Source organism: Suncus etruscus, chromosome 14 (genome assembly GCF_024139225.1).
Source record: "Suncus etruscus isolate mSunEtr1 chromosome 14, mSunEtr1.pri.cur, whole genome shotgun sequence".
Taxonomy (NCBI): domain Eukaryota; kingdom Metazoa; phylum Chordata; class Mammalia; order Eulipotyphla; family Soricidae; genus Suncus; species Suncus etruscus.
This window is the reverse complement of record NC_064861.1, coordinates 84,534,710-84,553,261: the sequence shown is the minus strand read 5'-3', so window position 1 is coordinate 84,553,261 and position 18,552 is coordinate 84,534,710. Positions and strand designations below refer to the sequence as shown.

At 57.5% G+C, this 18,552-nt stretch overlaps 2 protein-coding genes across 2 annotated transcripts in view; one reads left to right on the top strand and one right to left on the bottom strand.

Annotated features, from left to right (window-relative positions):
• Positions 1-18,552, top strand: part of AKT2 (AKT serine/threonine kinase 2) — a 350,831-nt gene that overhangs the window by 61,334 nt on the left and 270,945 nt on the right. The window lies entirely within an intron of this gene.
• On the bottom strand, positions 87-16,878 carry MAP3K10 (mitogen-activated protein kinase kinase kinase 10). The gene is made up of 10 exons (XM_049787146.1): positions 16,191-16,878; positions 11,144-11,324; positions 8,442-8,590; positions 8,004-8,179; positions 6,069-6,315; positions 3,659-3,775; positions 2,380-2,548; positions 2,182-2,294; positions 1,290-1,991; positions 87-658 (listed from the first exon to the last, which is right to left on the bottom strand). Exons 1-10 carry the CDS (start codon positions 16,876-16,878, stop codon positions 351-353), a joined length of 2,850 nt encoding a protein of 949 aa, XP_049643103.1. The 3' UTR covers positions 87-350.

The following is an 18,552-nucleotide window of genomic DNA, read 5'->3' as shown; positions in this document are numbered from 1 at the left end:
GGATATGGGCCCAGGTGTCATTCCCAGGGCCTCAGTGGCGTAGAAAGACTGAAGGGGCGAGCAGGGAAGACACAGAGGAGCGTGGAAAAAGGGGCAGGGGTGACCTTTAATGTTGCATTTTGTGCCAAATGCCCCGTGATGCCCTGTCCCTGAGTGTCCCTGCCGACCCTCCCCCACTGCAGGGTGGGCACAGGGCCCCACCCCTGGGGTACAAAGGAATAAATTAAGCCCCCCTCCCCCTCCCCAATAAATAGTGGGTTTCCTGCCCAGGGCCTCCCCAGCCTTGTGGTCCGGTGGGCTGAGGCCGGTCCTGGGAGCTACATTCAAGGCTTCGAGGGCGGGTGGCCCCGTCAGCGGGAGCCCCGCGCCTCGCACAGGGGTACCGTGCAGTCCTGGCTCTGCCCCTCCGTGTCCAAGTCCAGCAGTGTGGGCTGCCCGCTGGCCGCCGGGTCCCACCTGCCCGGAGGGGGTATGCTGAGCGTCCGCCCGAACGTGACCAGTTTCCAGGGGTCCAGGCGAGGCCGGCTGGCGGCGGGCCGGGGTCTCGGGGCAAAAGTCAAGGTGGTGGGCCGGCCAGGGAACTCGGGAGGCCGGCGGCGCGCCGGGAACAGGGCCTGGGGGTCCGGCAGGCGGGGGAAGTCCTGGGCATCTCGAGGGCCTGCGGAGGGAAGGTCAGGGGCGTCAGTGTAGGTGGGGGTCGGTGTGGATCATTTCTCAGTTTTCAGAGCAAAGCTGCCTCGGAGTGGGCCGAGACAGAACCTCACAGCACAGGTGCGGAATAGGGACGTCACAGCAGCTGAACTGGTCCCAGCTGGGGGCGGGAACGAAACACCACCACCTCCCCCCTCCAGCACAGGGATTTTTTTCTTCCCTTTTTTTTTTTTTTTTTTTTTTTTTTAAGGTTTTTGGGTCACACCCGGCGGCGCTCAGGATTCCAGGCTCTGCGCTCAGAAGTGGCTCCTGGCAGGCTCGGGGGACCATATGGGATGCTGGGATTCGAACCAGGCTTGGTCCTGTGTTGGTCTCGTGCAAGGCAAAAGCCTTGCCGCTGTGCTATCGCTCCGGCCTCAGGAGTTTTTCATTTATCTATCTTATCTATATTTTCTTTCTGATCCTAGCGGTGTTTATGGCTCTGCATGCAGAGATCACTCCTAACTCAGGGACCTTATGGGGTGGCCGGGACCGAACTTGGGCTGACTACATGCGAGGCAAGTGCTCTGCCCTGTCCTCCCGCAGTAGGGGGTCCCCAGCTCCAGCTCTAACCGTCTCGGGGCGGGGCGCGCACTCACCCTGGCCGGGGCCCAAGGGCTCGGACGCCCCGCGCTGCCCCAGCGCCCCGTCCGAGGGCGTCCGGCGGTGTCCGCGGCTGGCGGCGCGTGCGGCGGGGACGTGGGTGGGCGTGAGCGACTGGCGGGGGTCCCGCTTGAAGCTCTCCAGCTCCAGGTCCACCAGCGGGTTGGCGCTCGGCCGGGGCTCAGGCTCGCAGGGCGAGGGCGGCGGGGAGGGCGCGGCCGGCGCGGCCTCGTCGCTGTCCGAGCGCAGCAGCGAGCGCGTGGAGTTGCAGTCGGACACGGACGACAGCGACACGACGGTGACCGAGGGCGCCAGGCCCGGCGGCGCGGGGGGGCCGGGGCCCGCGTCGTCCCGGCGGCCCGGGGAGCGGCCGGTCGGGCTGAGGCCGCGGGGGAAGCGGCCGGCGCGGGGGAAGAGGCCGTCGAGCCAGCCGCGATGTTCCTCGCCCTCGGCCGCGCGCGCCTCGGCCACGTCCGCGCCCAGGCCCACGGCGCCCAGCAGCGTGGCGCAGCCCAGGAGCGCCAGGTCGCAGCGCCGCCGGCCGCCCGGCCCCGGGCGCGCAGGGGGCGTGACGGCCCGCTCCCAGGGTCCCCGCGGGCCCGGCGACGGCTCGGGGGGCAGCGGCACGGTGAGGTAGGACGGGGTGGTGTAGGGGGACGGGGGCACGCTGCCGCCGTCGCCGTCTTCGGCGTACTCCTCTGCAATCGGAGAGACCGGAGTGGGGAGCTGGAAGGGGGGGGGGCCCACCGAGCCCTTGGCTCGCCCGACCTGGCAGACCCAGCTTGATGCTGGCCCAACCTTCCAACTGCGCCATCCTGGCAGGCCCTCCAGCTCACTGCTGCCCCCAAAACCCTTAAACCCTTGACTTTCTGCCTTTCCCCCTCTTACCCATCTCATTGAGGCTGGCAAAGCCAGGGGCGATGGGGGTGTGTTTGGGGGATTTGCCCAAGTTGGGGGCACTTGATGACCACTGTTTGCTGCCCTCGCCCAGGGTCTTGAGCCTGCGGAGTTCGGAGGGAGGGTCAGGGGCTCGTTGGGCAGCAGATCCCAGGGCTCAGCTCCGCCCACCCGCCCCAGCAACAGTACCTCTCCTCTCCTCCCACCCGCTCCTTCTGCAGGGTGGAGCTCGGGCCCCATGTCCGGCCCTTCTTCTTGCTGGCAGCCAGTTCCTCCTTCTTCGGGGGGCCGCTGCGGCTCCAGGTCCCGCTGCTGCTGCTGCCACTGCTGCTACCTCCGCCCGCATCTGCGGGAGTCACTGCGCCCCGGAAGGGGATGAGTTTCTGCGCCCTAGAACTTCAGACCCCCTTACGGCCCCTGCCTTTCCTCCTGCCCTCTTAGAGAAAGGCCCTTCTGGTCACCCCAGTGCCCTGCCCCAGCCCTCCAGGGCTCCTTCACAATACAGGCTTTTGCGTATTCTGGTACAATACGAGGCCCTGGGTGGTGGCCCTGCATCACAGGCCCCTGAACCCCTGAATAAAACAATAACCTCCACGAAATCGGGCACCTTCCTGGGTCCCAGGCCCATAAGCCCGCATCCACCTCTGCCTCACTCCAGCTGCATGGCGGCTCATCAGGCTCATCCTCCCCGCTCAGCCCAAGGTTCTCAGCTGTGCCCTCTGTGGGCTCCTCTCCCTGCGCTTCTCCCCCAGCTCATGCTCTTCCACACCCAGGCCCCCCAACTCCACTTGGGCATCTCCTCAAAGAATAGTTTTTCTCTTTGCTCCCCCTCCCTGCCTGCCTCTGGAGATTTCAGCACTGTGGACACTGCCTGGCCTTTGATTTTTCTTTTGACTTAATAGGGTCAAGAGTGGGAGCCACAAAGTCTCCCCTAGTGGGCCTTTGTGGGTGTCAGGGACTGGGCTCAGTACCTCATATCAGGCACGTGCTCAGCCATATTCTGTTGGGTTGATTTTTTTTTTGCACTTTATTTTTGTTTTTGGTCCACACCTGGCAGCACTCAGGGGTTACCACTGGCTCTGTACTCAGGAATCACTTCTGGAGGGCTTGGGGGACCATATGGATGCCAAGATCAAACCTGGATCAGTCGTATGCAAGACAAACGCCATCCTGGCTGTGGGATCACTCTAACCCTGCTCTGGCTTTTTTTGGTGTTTGGGTTACACCTGGCAGCATTCAGATCTTACTCCAGTGTTCAGGGATCCCAAATGACATGCTAGGGAACAATATGGGTACTGGGGATCAAAGCAAGGCAAGCACCCTCCCTACCTAGTATACTAGCTCACTGACCCCTCCTGACTTTTGCTTTCCTCCTTGATGACAGAGGGAGGTGGCCCAGCTGTCCTGCTCTGGTTGTCCCTCTGACATGGTGCAAGTTGGGGGCTCTGAGAAGTCTGGGGGTACTCACAGCGAATAGCCCTCAGCCGGGGGATGATGCTGGGGCTAGCCGGGGGGCTGATGCCATCCGATGCTTTCCGCTTGTCCAGGGTGGGAGAGGCCTGGACTGTGATCTTATGCTCGAAGCCTGCAGAAAAAGACTCTTCTCAATACCTGCCCCCAGGAACGTTCCCTCTGTGGAAGGACAGAAGGGGGCACTACCATTTTGCCCTCCTGACGACGGGGTCCTGGGGCAGCTGTGTTCACATCATTGGGATCCTTCCTGGATATGCATATTTGCCGGCCCTGAACCTGCCATGCTGGAGGGGGGTGCAGCCAGCTGGGCGCCAAGTGCCCAGCCACCCCTGACACATCCTGGGGGTTGAAGGCCCAGGTCTGAGTAGCAGACAGGAGCCACATGTGGGGATGGAGTGCTGGAATTGGAGCTCATGCACTTTATACAGTGCTGAGCCTTCCCCTGACTTTGGAGGCATAAGGAAAGTTTGTTTAGAAATGGATCTTCTGGGCCGGAGAGACAGCACGAAGGTAAGGCATTTGCCTTGCATGCAGAAGGACAGTGGTTCAAATCCCAGCATCCCATATGGTTCCCCGAGCCTGCCAGGAGCCATTTCTAAGCGTAGAGCCAGGAGTAACCCCTGAGGCTGCCGGTATGACCCAAAAACCAAACAAACGAAAAAGAAACGGATCTTCTGGGGGCACTTCTCAGAGCAGATATCCAAATGGCTGGGGCGTAGGTTTTGCCTGTGGGAAGAAAACTAGAGCTCGATTCCCCAGGATGTGGTGCCCCCTATCCCAGCACTTGTGGGTATGCCCCACAAGCACATGAAGCTGGGAGTCGCCCCCAAGACAAAACAAAAAATAGAGCCCTATACCTGGACTTTTGAGGGACTAGTCCTGGACACTGTGCCGCCAAGCTCTCGTGTGGGAGGCGGCAAACTGGCAGGGACCAGCTCTTATGCCGATTTCACAGGGAACCCTGACATTTGGGCTGCGCAGGGCCAAATGGAATGTATGGAAATCGATTGCCCATTGCTTCTCCCTTTATGAATGTGGCTCTTAAACGTGCAAAATGTGCTGGAGGAAAGTTTTTGAGGATGAAACCCAAGCCTGAGCTTATACTGATGAAGCCCCAAGCCCCACCCACCATGGGGGTGTCATGGTGAACCGTCTGGTTATGTGAAGCCGGACATTAGCAATTTCACCTGGTTTAACCTCATGCCAGCTTGCAGGTGACTCAAAGGCCAGAGTGACATTTGCAAGATATACTAGGGGCCTCCAGCAGAAAAACCCAGGCCACAGGGAGCACTACAGGATGAGAGAGGCGTCCCTCAGCCAAGTTCTGCTGGGAAGTGGGAGAGCAGCAGAAGAAAGGATAATAAAAGACGGGGGACGCTGGAGTGACAGCACAGCGGGCAGGGAGTTTGCCTTGCAGGAGGTTGACCTGGGTTTGATTCTCTGCATCCCATATGGTCCCCTGAGTCTGTCAAGAGAGATTTCTGAACGCAGAGCCAGAAGTAACTCCAGAACAAAAGGGAAAAATAAAGATAAGGGGTGGGAGATGGAGAGATATAGCACAGCAGGTAAAATGCTTGGTGTGAACACAGCTGACCTGGGTTCCATTTCTGGTGTCCCATTTGGTCCGCTGAATGATTCCCTGAGTGCAAAGCCAGGAGTAGGTAACCCGAGTACTGCCAAGTGTAGGATCCCCTCAAAAAAAAAAAAAAAAAAAAAAAAGAGAAAAGAACAGGTAGGTCAGAGAGAAAGGGCTGAGATCACACAGCCTGTGCCCATGGTGGCCTGGGCTTCCCCCATGTCCTATCCTGGCAGGTGGTTCCAGAGCACAGCAGGAGCGACCCTCGAGCTGGGAGCAGCCCTGGGTGCTGCCAGGTGCAAAAAACTAGGTGGAGCTGGGGTGGTGGCTCCTGCATTCGCCTAGGCCCAGCTGGCATGACACACCAACAAGCGGGGGGGTGGGAGTGGCGTCAAGAAACTGAGTCAGAGCTTGAGGGCTGTGCGGAGGTGGAGGACGGTTGTGTATGGAGCATGATGGGGGGACTGCAAGGTTCAGCTTTTTATATGGAGAGATACTTGTTTTTTTGGGTCACATCTAGTGGTGCTCAGGGGTTACTCCTGACTCTGAGCTCAGAAATCACTCCTGGCAGGCTCAGGGACCATATGGGATGCCAGTAATCAACTGGAGTCCTTCCAGGGTTGGCCACATTCAAGGCAAACACCCTATCGCTGTGCTATCATTCTGGTCTATGAGGAGACTGGAGCTCCTGAGAGTTCTGAGGTTTTCTCCCAGTGTGAGTCCTGGAGGGGAGGGTACCAGGCACCTGGGTGGGTACTGGGTGTTCTGGGAGGTTACCAGTTGCCCTGGACGGTACTGGACACCCTGGGAGAGTGCCGTGCGCCCTTACCCGAGGGCAGGCTGATGTGGCTGCAGCCTTCCCGCAGCCTGAGCAGGCGGCTGCGCTTGAAGTTGCCCTTGCGCTTGCGGACCCGCGGCTTCTCCTGGCTCAGCTGGCACATGAGCAGGTGCAGCTCGCGCTCCACGATGTCCATCTCGCGCTCGGCCAGCTCCTGCTCGCGCCGCCGCAGCTGCTCCTCCTGGAAGCGCTGCTCCTGGGCTGCCCGCAGCAGCTCCTCTTCCCGGCTCCGCAGCTCCTGCAGGGAGTGAGGGGAAAGGGTGGCTGCAACGGGGAGGGACAAAGGGGGTGCCTAGAGCAGAGAGGGGTGAGAAGAGCAACTGCGGGGGACTGTTTCCCGCACTAGGCCCAGGTGCCTGCCTGGGGATGGCATGGCTGTGTTGTCCTGGAGATGGGGGAGAAGCTGGGGTGACAGCAGGTGCTTCACGAGCTCAGAAACGGGGTGGGGTGGGGGGGTTCCTTGCCTCCTTTTTCTTTCACTCGAACCTAAATTTTTTTGTTTGATTTGGGGCAGAAAACTTAGCAGTGCTCAGGGTTCTACATTCAGGAATCACTCCTAGCAACTTGGGGGAGACCATATGGAATGAAGGAGATCAGACCCTTGCAAGGGGATTGGCTGCTTGTAAGGCAAACACATTGTCTGCTGTGCTATTGCTCTGGCCCCTGGTTTTAATGTTTTTGTTTGTTTTTTGGGCCACACCTGGCCATGCTCAGGAATTACTCCTGGTTTTTGGGTCACACCTGGCAGTGCTCAGGGGTTACTCCTGGCTCGACGCTCAGAAATCACTCCTGGCAGGTTCAGGGGATCCTATGGGATGCCAGGAACAGAACCCAGGTCGGCTGCATGCAAGGCAAACACCCTACCACTGTGCTATCGCTCTGGCCCCTGATTTTAATTTTTTTCAACAGCCAGAAAAGCAGCGAGAAGGGTGGAGCTGAGGCAGCTATATCAGCCAAACTCCACATTTTTGTATTTTGCCAGTATTTTCCCCATAGGTCCCCATTGCTTCCTTCTTAAAAATTTTTTTGGTTTTTGGGTCATACCCGGCAGCGTTCAGGTGTTGTTACTCCTGGCTCTACGCTCAGAAATTGCTCCTGGCAGGCTTGGGGAACCATATGGGATGCCGGGATTTGAACCACTGACCTTCTGCATGCAAGGCAAATGCTTTACCTCCATGCTATCTCTGGCCCTGCTTCCTTGTTTTGCTTGTCATGTTTTGCTGCATTTATCACCTGCAGGTTCACATTGGAGCCTTCCCCTACAGTCACCACAGAAGACTTGCCTGATTTTTGGTCTGGGGTCACATCCAACAGTGCTCAGAACTCCCTCCAGGCAGTGCTTAGGGGGAAACTATGCGGTGTTGGGGATCAAACCTGTATCTCTGGGCCGGAGCGACAGCACAGCTGTAGGACATTTGCCATGCACTCAGCTGACCCAGGACAGACTCAGGTTCGATCCCCAGCATCCCATATGGTCTCCCGAGCCTGCTAGGAGTGACTTCTGAGCATAGAGCCAGGAGTAACTTGAGTGCTGCCGGGTGTGGCCCCAAAAGAAACAAATAAAAACCCTGGACCTCCTGCATGAAAAGCCTGTACCAGGCCCTGAAGCAACATCCCCAGCCCAAGGAAGCGCCCTGAGCTGTGTATACGGAGCCCTATGCTCAACTCCCAGCATCACAGTCCCCCAAGCATCCCTCAATGCTTGGGATGCAGCTCTGGATACTTTTACTTTGCATACGTGGGACTCTGGGCTCAATTCCCAGCACCATAAAAGAAAAAAAAAAGAAAGGCCCCCTAGTCCCAAAAGGACCCCAAGGAACAGAGCACAGAGCTCCCAAAAGGGTCTCTGAGCAGCACAAAGACAGAGAACTGGGGGCTTGCAGGCTTGCTTGCGGCACCCCTGTACCCGCCTGCCCGCGCTGGCACCTTTTCCTTGGTGCGCAGGTCGTCGAACATGTGCTGGATCTCCTGCTTCCAGTCCTCCTGCAGCGAGTGGAAGGACTCCAGCGGCATCTGGAACAGGGCCGACTGCTCGATGAGCTCCAGCTGCTTCAGGATGCTGCCGAAGTCTGGCCGGCCGTGGGGCTCAGGGTCCCAGCACTCTGGGGCAAGAGTGGGAGGGTCAGGGCTGCGGTCTGGGGCAGCAACCAGCGGGCCCTAAAGCCTTATCCCAGCTCCGCGCTCACTCAGCCCAATGGGGACCTGATCAAGGCTGGGGGTGGCACCCTAGGGCCATGAGCCCTGCCTTAGAGGTGGTCTTGATGGTTTGGGGCCAAGGCCAGCTGCAACGAGACTACTGGGGGTCCCACCTCGATGGAAGGTGTCAAGGGGGTACCTTGGCCTTCCCATGGACCTCTGACTCACCCTCCAGCAGGCGGGCAAAGGGCTCGGGGCACGTGGAGGGCACGGGCAGCGTCAGCTTGTTCATGGCCACACCATAGGCCACAGCTAAGGCGTCGATTTCCCGATAGGGCACCTCCCCCGTCAGCAGCTCCCACAGCAGCACCCCGAAGCTGCAGGGGAGGAGAGGAGAGGGTGGGGTGAGGCTGCAGCCCGCCCAGCCTTGTGTCATGCGACCCTCCCTCACCCTGACTTCCAGTCCTGGTGTGAGACCCCCAGAGCCCACTCTGACCACTGCTGGGGGCCTTTGGTCTCCCTCTCTCTCTCCCTTCCCCACTGCCCGAGAACCCTCCTGGTGGCAAAGATGCCTGCCCCCTTCGCTCTGACCTTTGGTGGCCCCTGAACCTCGCCTGCCGACCTCCCTGGGCAGCTGAGTGAGCCCTGCTCAGCGTGACCACCCACCTCAGCACATGTCTCGCCTTCGGCGCCAGAGGTCCTGTTCCTTCCTCCCTCCCTTGAACCCATCCTTGTCTCCACTTGCTCTAAACCTGAGCTAAAGGCTCTTCCTCTAGGATCCTGCACAACATTGGCACTTCTAAGAGTAAGTGATGCAGTTTGGCTCCGATCAAGAAAGCACTTAGCAGGGCTGGGAGATAGCACAGCAGGGAGGATGTTTGCCTTGCACATTGCCAACCTGGGTTCGATCCCCGGCATCCCACAGGGCCCCCTGAGCACAGCCAGGAATAATCCTTGAGTGCAGAGTCAGTGTATCACCAGATGTGGACCCCAAACAAACGAACAAAAAAGAAATAATAATTTAAAAAAGGCACTTACTCAGGCCTACCCCAGGCTTGGCAATAGTGACCTTTCCAATAGCCTGGAAGGCCAAAGGCACCAGTGTGACCTGGCTTATCGCAGGAAAAGACTTAGAGGGGTGAGGCTGCTTGCCTAAGAAGTAGTGCCGGGCGGTGGCGCTAAAGGTAAGGTGCCTGCCTTGCCTGCGCTAGCCTTGGACTGACCGCCCGCGGTTCGATCCCCTGATGTCCCATATGGTCCCCCAAGCCAGGAGCAACTTCTGAGCACATAGCCAGGAGTAACCCCTGAGCGTTACCGGGTGTGGCCCAAAAACCAAAAAAAAAAAAAAAAAAAAAAAAAGAAGAAGTAGTGCCGGCCTTGAACTTGTCGCACTGGCGGCCACCGAAGTATCCTGGGCACCTGTGCTTCCTGCAGAAAGCTTGATTGCTCTGGACCCTGGTGCCTCCCAGGGCTCACCAGACCTGCAAGCCTGCCCACTTGCACTTGCCAGACTAAGCAGTGATGCAATTGGGTAAGCAAATGCCAATCATCTGCAGGGCCCTGGACTCCATCCCTTCCATTGGTGGGCCTGAGCACTGCTCAGTGTAGCTCCCAACTAAGCAAAATCTACTGGCTGAAATGTAGAGCCTGGAGGGGGCCCTATGGGGGGCAGAGGACAGCAGCCAGGCTGGGAGGAGCCTAGATGAGATTCTGAGGGGCACCATGAGTGGGATGGAGTCTCTGGCTACTCAAGATGGGAAGCTGGGGACACTTAGTGCCCGGAGAAGCGAAGGCCAGTCCCATCTGCTCAGGGTCCCACTGGCGTAACAGATGTGAGTCTGTTCACTCAGGCTCTGTCGGTGCCAAGAACTAAGCCCTGCTCAGTGGCCGATGGCAGCAAGGTCAGTACCCAAGAATGGCCTGGCTCCTTGGGACATTGCCCCAAAGCCACTGCTCGACTGCTGCTCAGAAGGAAGTGGACCTGTGCTCATGTCCTCCCTTATTTCAGGCCCCAGGGATGAAGAATTTCTGCCACAACTGGGGGCAGCTTATTCCCCCAATACTGCACAGTTCCTCAGAGGCCAGTGTCTAGGTCACTCTGAGGGGTCTTTCCCCAAAGCCAGCTTTGGTCCTCAGAGCATTGTTCTACCTCCCTGCACCACATCACGGAGGCTGTGTCCTGGAGTAAGCCCAGCATTTAGCTGACATGGGTCCTTGCTTTGTGTGAGAACATGACTGGCGGTATTCAGGGATCACTCCTCGCTAATGCTCAAGCCAACACTTATTATTTTTTTAAATCTTTACCTTTTTTTAGGTAGCACACCCAGCAGTGCTCAGGAATTACTCCTGGTTCTGAACTCAGAAACTGATCTTGGCAGGCTCAGGGGTTATGGGATATTGGATGCCAGGGATCGCCGTGTGTAAAGCAAACACCCAACACACTGTGCTATTACTCCAGCCCTCTAGCCATCACTCTTGGTGGGGCTCTGGGGACCTGATATAATGCCAGGGACTGAACAGCAAGCAGGGCTAGCGCCTGGTCTTGACCCCTCTCTCTCTCTCTCTGGTCCTTTTGACAATGTTCTTCACTTATACCCAGCCTTCCCGCTCCCAAGTTCACTTCTCCACCTGCTTCCCTGACAAGTGACCAGTGTCTGTATCTATTCACGGCTGTCCCTGGGGTCCCAGCTTCCTGTGTGACACGGGGCAGGCAACTCAGTGGCATTCCCCAAGCCCCTTGGGCCCCCATGCCACGCTCTCTTTCTCCATCACCAGCATCACTACTATCCCCACAGCCTGCCACAGAGAGTAGCTGCTGCCAAACTGGTCTGATGGTTGATCCACCAAACTGTGCAGGGAGGAGGCCCCGAAGCCAGGCTGAGACCCTGGCATGGTGGGGGTCTGCCCACTCCCCAGCCCGGACACAGCACCTCCAGACGTCACTGCTCTTGGAGAAGAGGGAGAGACGGATGACCTCTGGGGCCATCCAGGCGTAGGTCCCCGCCGCGCTCATCTTGGTGGTCTTGTGCCACTCGCGGGCGAGGCCAAAGTCCGTGATCTTGAGCACCGTGTCTGCGAGGTTGTGGTTCTCGATGGCCTCCAGAATAAGGACTGCAGGAGAGAAGGGAAGAGGGAGAGGGGCTGTGCACTCAGGCCCCATGCAGGCCCGTGGCCCCTTCCCTGACTCCCACTATGCGGCTAGAGCCAATGGGGAGACAATGGTGTCACTTCCCCCTGCTGCTCTGCTCTAGAATGAAGGATGCCAGCAGTGACACAGAGGCCACATTGACGCCGCCACCATCCTTCCTTGCTTAACCTCAGCTTTTAGTTCTGATCACTGGGTCCTTTTCTGGTCCTGCTATGGCACCAATGGAGTCATTTTACATCTGTACCCATGTGGCCAAGTGTGCAGCTCAGAGCGAGTGATCATGCTATGCTCGAGGCCCCATAATGGATAATCTTACCCTTGAAACACCAACTCAAAAGGCCACCTCTTCCTAGAAACCTCCTGTGATTCCTCCTCACCATTCCTGTTGGTATAGGTTGAGCCAAAAATCTTTAGAAACGTCTACCTGGGATTTGGGGGAGATAGCTAACCACTCTGTGTCCCTGCTTTGCTGTAGGAGGCCATGACTTTAATCCCCAGTACCACCCCACATGCTGAATGTGGCCCTTGGCAGCACTGCCTCTGGGATCCCAGAACCTCAGCAAAGTGTGTATAAACATTGCACCTGTGGGTGCCAGCTCTGGAGAGCATCACAGCCAAACATATGAATCTCAGTCATCACAACCAGGGGACTTTAAGAAGGTATTTTTTAGAAATTACAGATGGAGGGCCAGAAAGACAGCACAGTGGGTAGTGCTTTTGCCTTGCACGCAGCTGACCCTGTACAATCCCCTGCATCCTATATGGCCCCCTGAACCACACCAGGAATAATTTCTAAGCTCAGATCCAAGAGTAACCTCTGTACAGCACCAGGTGTGATCCAAAGACAAAGACAACAACAACAAAATGGGCTGGAGAAAAAGTACAGTGGGGAAGAGGACTTGCCTTGCACAGGGTTGACCTGGACTCAATCATTGGCACCCCGTCAGGACTGATTCCCTGAGTGCAGATCCAGGAGTAAGCCCCGAGCACTGCTGGACGTGTGGCCCCAAAACACACAAAATACTGGAAAAAACTCCCTCATGCGTGGCATAGAAATGGTAAGAGAACAGAGCAGATTGAAAACAAACCCAGGTCTTTGATTACCAAGTGGTAGGGACAGGCTTATAGATGACACAAGAACTGTGGGGACCTGGGGTGGCAGTGCGTAAGTTTGTAGAACAAAGCCAGAAATAGAACTGTACTGTCACTACTTTTTTTTTTTTTTTTTTTTTTTTTTGGTTTTTGGGCCACACCCGGCGATGCTCAGGGGTTACTCCTGGCTGTCTGCTCAGAAATAGCTCCTGGCAGGCACGGGGGACCATATGGGACATCGGGATTCGAACCAACCACCTTTGGTCCTGGATCGGCTGCTTGCAAGGCAAACACTGCTGTGCTATCTCTCCGGGCCCGTCACTACGTTTTTAAACCACAATGGCCAAAGGCCCAATAGGCCTGGGTTTTAATCGCTGCACCCCACGAAGCCCAAACATGACCAGGAGTGAGGCCTGAGCATAGAGCTGTAGACAGACCCTGAATATCATGAGAATGGCCTGAAAGACAAACAAGAGAATTGCACTTGAAAGAGTCAAAGAAAGTGAAACCAGACAGATGCTCTGTGAATGAGGAGGAATTGGGGGAGAAGGCCTTCCTAAGGAGGTACGTGTCCTCAGGCCTGGTCCGGGGCACCCCATTAATTGAGCAGGAAGCCCTGGCCTAGAGTTCCAACAACTTTCTCCAGGGTTGTGATGACCACAGAAAATCTGGGTGAAGGGATTCTTTCAGTCCACTTCCGGACTCAGAATCAGAACGGACAAGGAAGAGGCCAGATGGGACAGGGTCCTGATCTTCCAGGGGGACCATTAGTTTTTCCATCTTGAAGTTTGAGCACAAGCCTCACTGAGGGCCACAACACAGGGCACAGGCCTGATACTACTCGGGCACCTAGGCGAGCTCTGCTGGGCACAGTGTGTCTAACCTGGGGGTAGGAAGTCTGCCTCTGTTCTATGAACCAGCAGGCAGAGGGGGCACAGCAATGAACAGAAAAATGCAGGATGGGGCTGAGATTACAGCGGTTAAGGCGTTTGACTTGTACACAGATGACATAGGTTCAATCCCTGGCTTCCCATATGGTCCCCGGAGCCTGTCAGGAGCTACTTCTAAGTGCAGAGCCAGGAATAACTCCTGAGTACCACCAGGTGTGGTCCAAAACAAAACAACATTAACAAAATACAGGAAGAGGGGGAGAGAGCTCAACAAGCTGACAGGCATCCCTTGGACACAGAAAGACCCATGCTCACCCATGGTCCTGCCTGGGCATCCCAGCACTGCCAGGATAAGCCTGGAGTTAGAAGGTACTAGAAGCCTCTGAGCTGCACCTGGTGAGACCCATCCAGAGAAGGACTGCTCAGGCAGCATGATGGGGTCAAGGCAATCGGTCCCTGAAGCATAGTCAGGGCAGTCTTGGACTGCGTTCTCACCCCCACCCAGGACAGCACTCCAGGGCCGTGTCTCTGGCCAGGACAAGATCCCCACCTGGGACCACGCCCCCAGGACCATATCCCCAGCCCCTCACATTGAATCACCAGGGAGCCTCAGAGCTCAACTGCCCTACTGGGCATTCTTTTGAGTTTTCATTTTTGGGCCACACCCAACAGTGCTCAGGGTGGTTACTCCTAGTTCTGCTCTCAGGGATCACTCCTGATAGGCTCAGGGATCATGTGGGATGCTGGGGAAGAAACCCAGGATGGCACGAGGCTGATACAGGACGGACATGGGTTCGATCCCCGGTGTCCCATATGGTTCCCACGAGCCAGAACCAATTTCTAAGCACAGTGCCAGGAGTAGTAACTCCTGAACATCACTGGGTGTGGCCCAAAAAGCAAAAAAACAAACAAAAACAAAACAAAAAACAAAACAAAAAAACCAAGATGGCCACATGCTGTACTCTCTCCGGGCACCCTGCTGGGTCTTCTTAGTTGGCAAAATCGGGCACAGCAAATAGTAAGGGGAGACAGAAGTTGAGTGTGGCATGAGGAGGGGAAGTATGGCAGAAGAGGGGGTCCCATGGCTGGCTATATCCTTAAGGGCCCAGCACAGGTGCAGTGGGCGCTCCAGAAACATCTGGGGGAAGGGACAAGATCGCTAGCTTCTGAGGAGCAGAAGGGCACTTTTGCCTTGGTCCCAGTTGGGCTTTTATCTAATAGGCAATCAATTAATATTAGCTGACAAGAAGCTCCTTCCTGAGATGTGGGTCCCAGGGGACATGCTCGGCCACCTGGTCCCAGTCCTCATTCAACCAAATGACTCGGGAGCCAGCTTAAGGCCAGGCAGTTCTTTTCTTTCATTTTCCTGTTGGTATTTGGGACACACCTGGCTGTGCTCAGGGTTTACTCCTGGCTCTGCACTCAGGGGTCACTTTTGGGGGGCTTGCAGAGGATGGAACCCATCAGGCCCAAAGGTTGTGTGTGTGTTTTTGTTTCCAGGTTTTGTGTGTGTGTGTGTGTGTGTGTGTGTGTGTGTGTGTGCGCGCGCGCGCGTGCGTGCATGCGCACGACCACGACCAGGACCGCAGTGGTGCTCAGAACTTCCTTCTGGCTCTATGCTAAAGGGAGCTTAAGGAGTGCCAGGAATTGAGACCAGGTTAGCTGCATGCAAGGAATTCCAGTTCCACAAATTGTTTTTTGTTTATTTGTTTTTGGGCCACACCTGGCAGCGATTCAGCGGTTATTCCTGGCAGGCACAGGGGACCATACGGGATTCGAAACAACATTTTTCCTGGGTCGGTTGCTTGCACGGCAAAAGCCCTACCACCGCTGTGCTATCTCTCGGGTCCCTAGTTCCAAAAATCTTAACTGGAGTGTTTCACATCTCTTTCAAGATACTTTTAATTTTTGATGTTTAGGTCATATCCACGGAGCTTAGGGTTTATTCCTGGTTCTGCACTCAGAGATCACTCCTGGTGGGATTCAGGGCACCCTAAGTAGTGCCAGGATGTACAAGGTAAATGCTGTCGTCTCTGCCTGTACTAGTCCCTCCCTTAGGAATATCTGACTGGTTGGAGATAATACAAGAATTAAGGTACTCTGCCTTGCATGTGGCTGACCCCAGTTCAATCCCCAGCAACACAGAGGGACCCCAAAACTCCATCAGGAGTGACCCCTGAGCAGAGAGCAAGAAATAGCACCAGAGCACAGCCAGATATGGCCTCCACACCCTCCCTACCCAGAGAAGATGACAATGGAGGCCGGAGCAGAGTACAGCGGGAGGGCACAAGCCTTACATGCAGCTGAGCCGGGTCTGATCCCCAGCATCCCGTATGGACCCTTGCGCACCACCTAGAGTAATTCCTGAGTGCAGCGCCAAGAGAAAGCCCTGGGCACAGCCGGGGATGGCTCCCAAACAAACAAAACAACAACAACAACAAGCAATGTTCAGAGAGAGACATTTGGGAATACCCTAAGGGGTGAAGAGCGGGGGGAAAATGAGTCTACTGGTAGAGACCAAGCAAGCTTGTGGCAAAACAATCCTTGGTGCACAGGTCGATCACCTGGCCTTGGCGCCCGCCACCTAATCATCAAATCCATCCAAGGGGCAGCTCTCCCCTGGGAAGCTGGTGGGCGCCCCCGACCCAGTCTTGCTGAACCTTTTCTGCCACCAGGCCCTGACAGCCATGTCCCCTTCCAGCCCCGTGGGTGCTGGGTGCCTGGTGTCCCCGGTTCCTGCTCCATGACAGAATCGACCTCCCCGAGTTCTGCGGGTGCAAGTTTGTTGTTGTTGTTGTTGTTGTCGTCGTTTCGGGGGGGGCGAGGGGGCAGGACGACGCCACTTACTGTTGATGGACTTGAGGTCCCGGTGGATGATGGGCACGGGGGCATCGTTGTGTAAGTAGTTCATGCCGCGGGCCACCTGCACGGCCCAGTTGACCAGCACGTGCGGGGGCACCCGGCGCCCGGCCAGCACCCGGCTCAGGGCGCCTCCCCGAGCGTACTCCATCACCAGGCAGAGGTGCGGGGGGCTGAGGCAGGCGCCGCGCAGGGCGATGATGTTGGGGTGCCGCAGGGCGCCGAAGAGCCGGGCTTCCTGGCGCACCTGCTCGGCCGTGGCCTCGGGGTCCCGGTCGGGGTCCAGGCGCGCGGCCTTGACGGCCACCTCCTCGCCGCGCCACAGCGCCCGGTACACCTTGCCGAAGCCGCCGACGCCGATGATCTCCTGCAGCCGCAGCTCGTGGAACGGGATCTCGCGGGGCAGCCGCAGGCCGGCGGGGGGCGCGGCGGGCGCGCGCGGCGCCACGTAGTTGCTGGGGAAGACGCCCACCCGGCCGCTCGCCAGCCGCCCGGTCCACCAGCCCTCGTCGCCCGACACGGCGCAGTCCCGCGACAGCACCTGCACGCGGTCGCCCCGCCGCAGCGTCAGCTCCTCCTCGCCCGCCGCCTCGTAGTCGAACACGGCGGTCCACACGGGGCCCGCGGCGGGGGCGCCCCACTCGCAGCGCCCCGCCGGCCGCTCGGCCTCCTCCATGGCGCGCGGGGAGTCAGTCACACCGGCTGCGGGCGCGGGGCGGCGGCGGCGCCCGGGCTGCGGGGCTGGGGCGCCGTCCCGGCGGGCTGCGGGGCGTCGCGGGGGGCCATGGGTGCCGCGGGCCTCCCCGGGCGGGCAGCAGCGGGGCGGCGATCGCCGCGGGCCGGGGGTGCACCCGCGCCCCCCGGCTGTCAGCCGCGCGCGCGCAGGGCCGGGCCGCCTCCCCGCGCCGCTCCGGCGCCGCCACCACCGCCGCCGCCGCCGCCGCCGCCCGACCCCGGCTCCGCATCCCGGGCCGGCGGGTGGCGGGGACCCGGGCACGCCTGGTCACGCGCGGGGCGGCGGCCCGGTGACCCCCATGCTCCGTGTGCACAGGCGGGGTACCTCCCCCAAGTCGCTCGGACCCTGCCCCTCGCCCGCACTCGCAGCCCCGCGCGCGCGCTGCCGCTTCCCCGGGACGCAGGTGGCGCGCGAGTGGCGTCACGCCGCCGACGCCGCGGGGCCTGCTGGGAGTTGTAGTTTGCGGCCTCCAGGCCCAACACACACATATACACACACAAATATAGACACACACATATAGACACACACAGAGACACACACGTATAGACACACAAAGAGACATACAGAGACACACATAAAGACACAGACACGCAAATATAAACACACACAGAGACATACATATAGACACACATATAGACACACACAGAGACACACACACATAAAGACACACAAAGACACACACATATAGATACACAGAGACACACATATAGACACACAAAGACGCACATATAGACACACACAGAGACACACATATAGACACACACAGAGACACACATATAGACGCACACAGAGACACACATATAGACACACAGAAACACACACAGAGACACACATACGGACACACAGAGACACACACATATAAACACACAAAGAGACACATACACATACACATACAGACACACAAAGAGACACATATATAGACACACAGAGACACACATATAGACACATAGAGACACATATAGACACACACAGAGACACACAAAGACACACACATCGCCGGAGGACTCTTCCCAGGAAGCTAAAAGCCTGTGTGCCTGTTGCCTGTTGCCCTCAAGGAGAGAGGAGGAAGGGAGAACAAGCTCTCTGCTCAGAGACATATAGGGGGTCCCCTACCCCTACCCCCGGCCATGGCGGGCTACCCTGAGTTGCACCACCACTATGTGCTTTGCAAAGGGCTAAGACGTAGCTCTCTGCAGGAGGGCACTGCACGAAGTCTGTCTAGTCGCTGGGACCTGATCCCCAGCATTTTGACGGCTTTGAGGGGCTCCCCACCCAAAAAAGTCACAGTGGGTTGGAGCCTCTTAGTCAACAGGAGGTCGGGCTGTTGGTTGGGTTTCTGCTAGGGGAAGGGGGAAATAAAGGTGGATGGGAGGATGTTTTCTGTCCTTGGAGATATCACAGTGGAATCAGGCAGCTTGCCCCACCAACTCTTGATTCTGAACTCATGACAGCCCCCTTCCTCCTCGCTCTTGTAGAAACTTCAATTTGAGGGTGCTAAATGAGCCTCTGTGTCAAGTGGTCTGCGTGTAATCCCACAAAGGTCCCATTTTACAGATTACACAAAGGAACTTCTTTTTTTTCCTCCAAGATTTTAATGCAAGGCCCCAAGAAAAC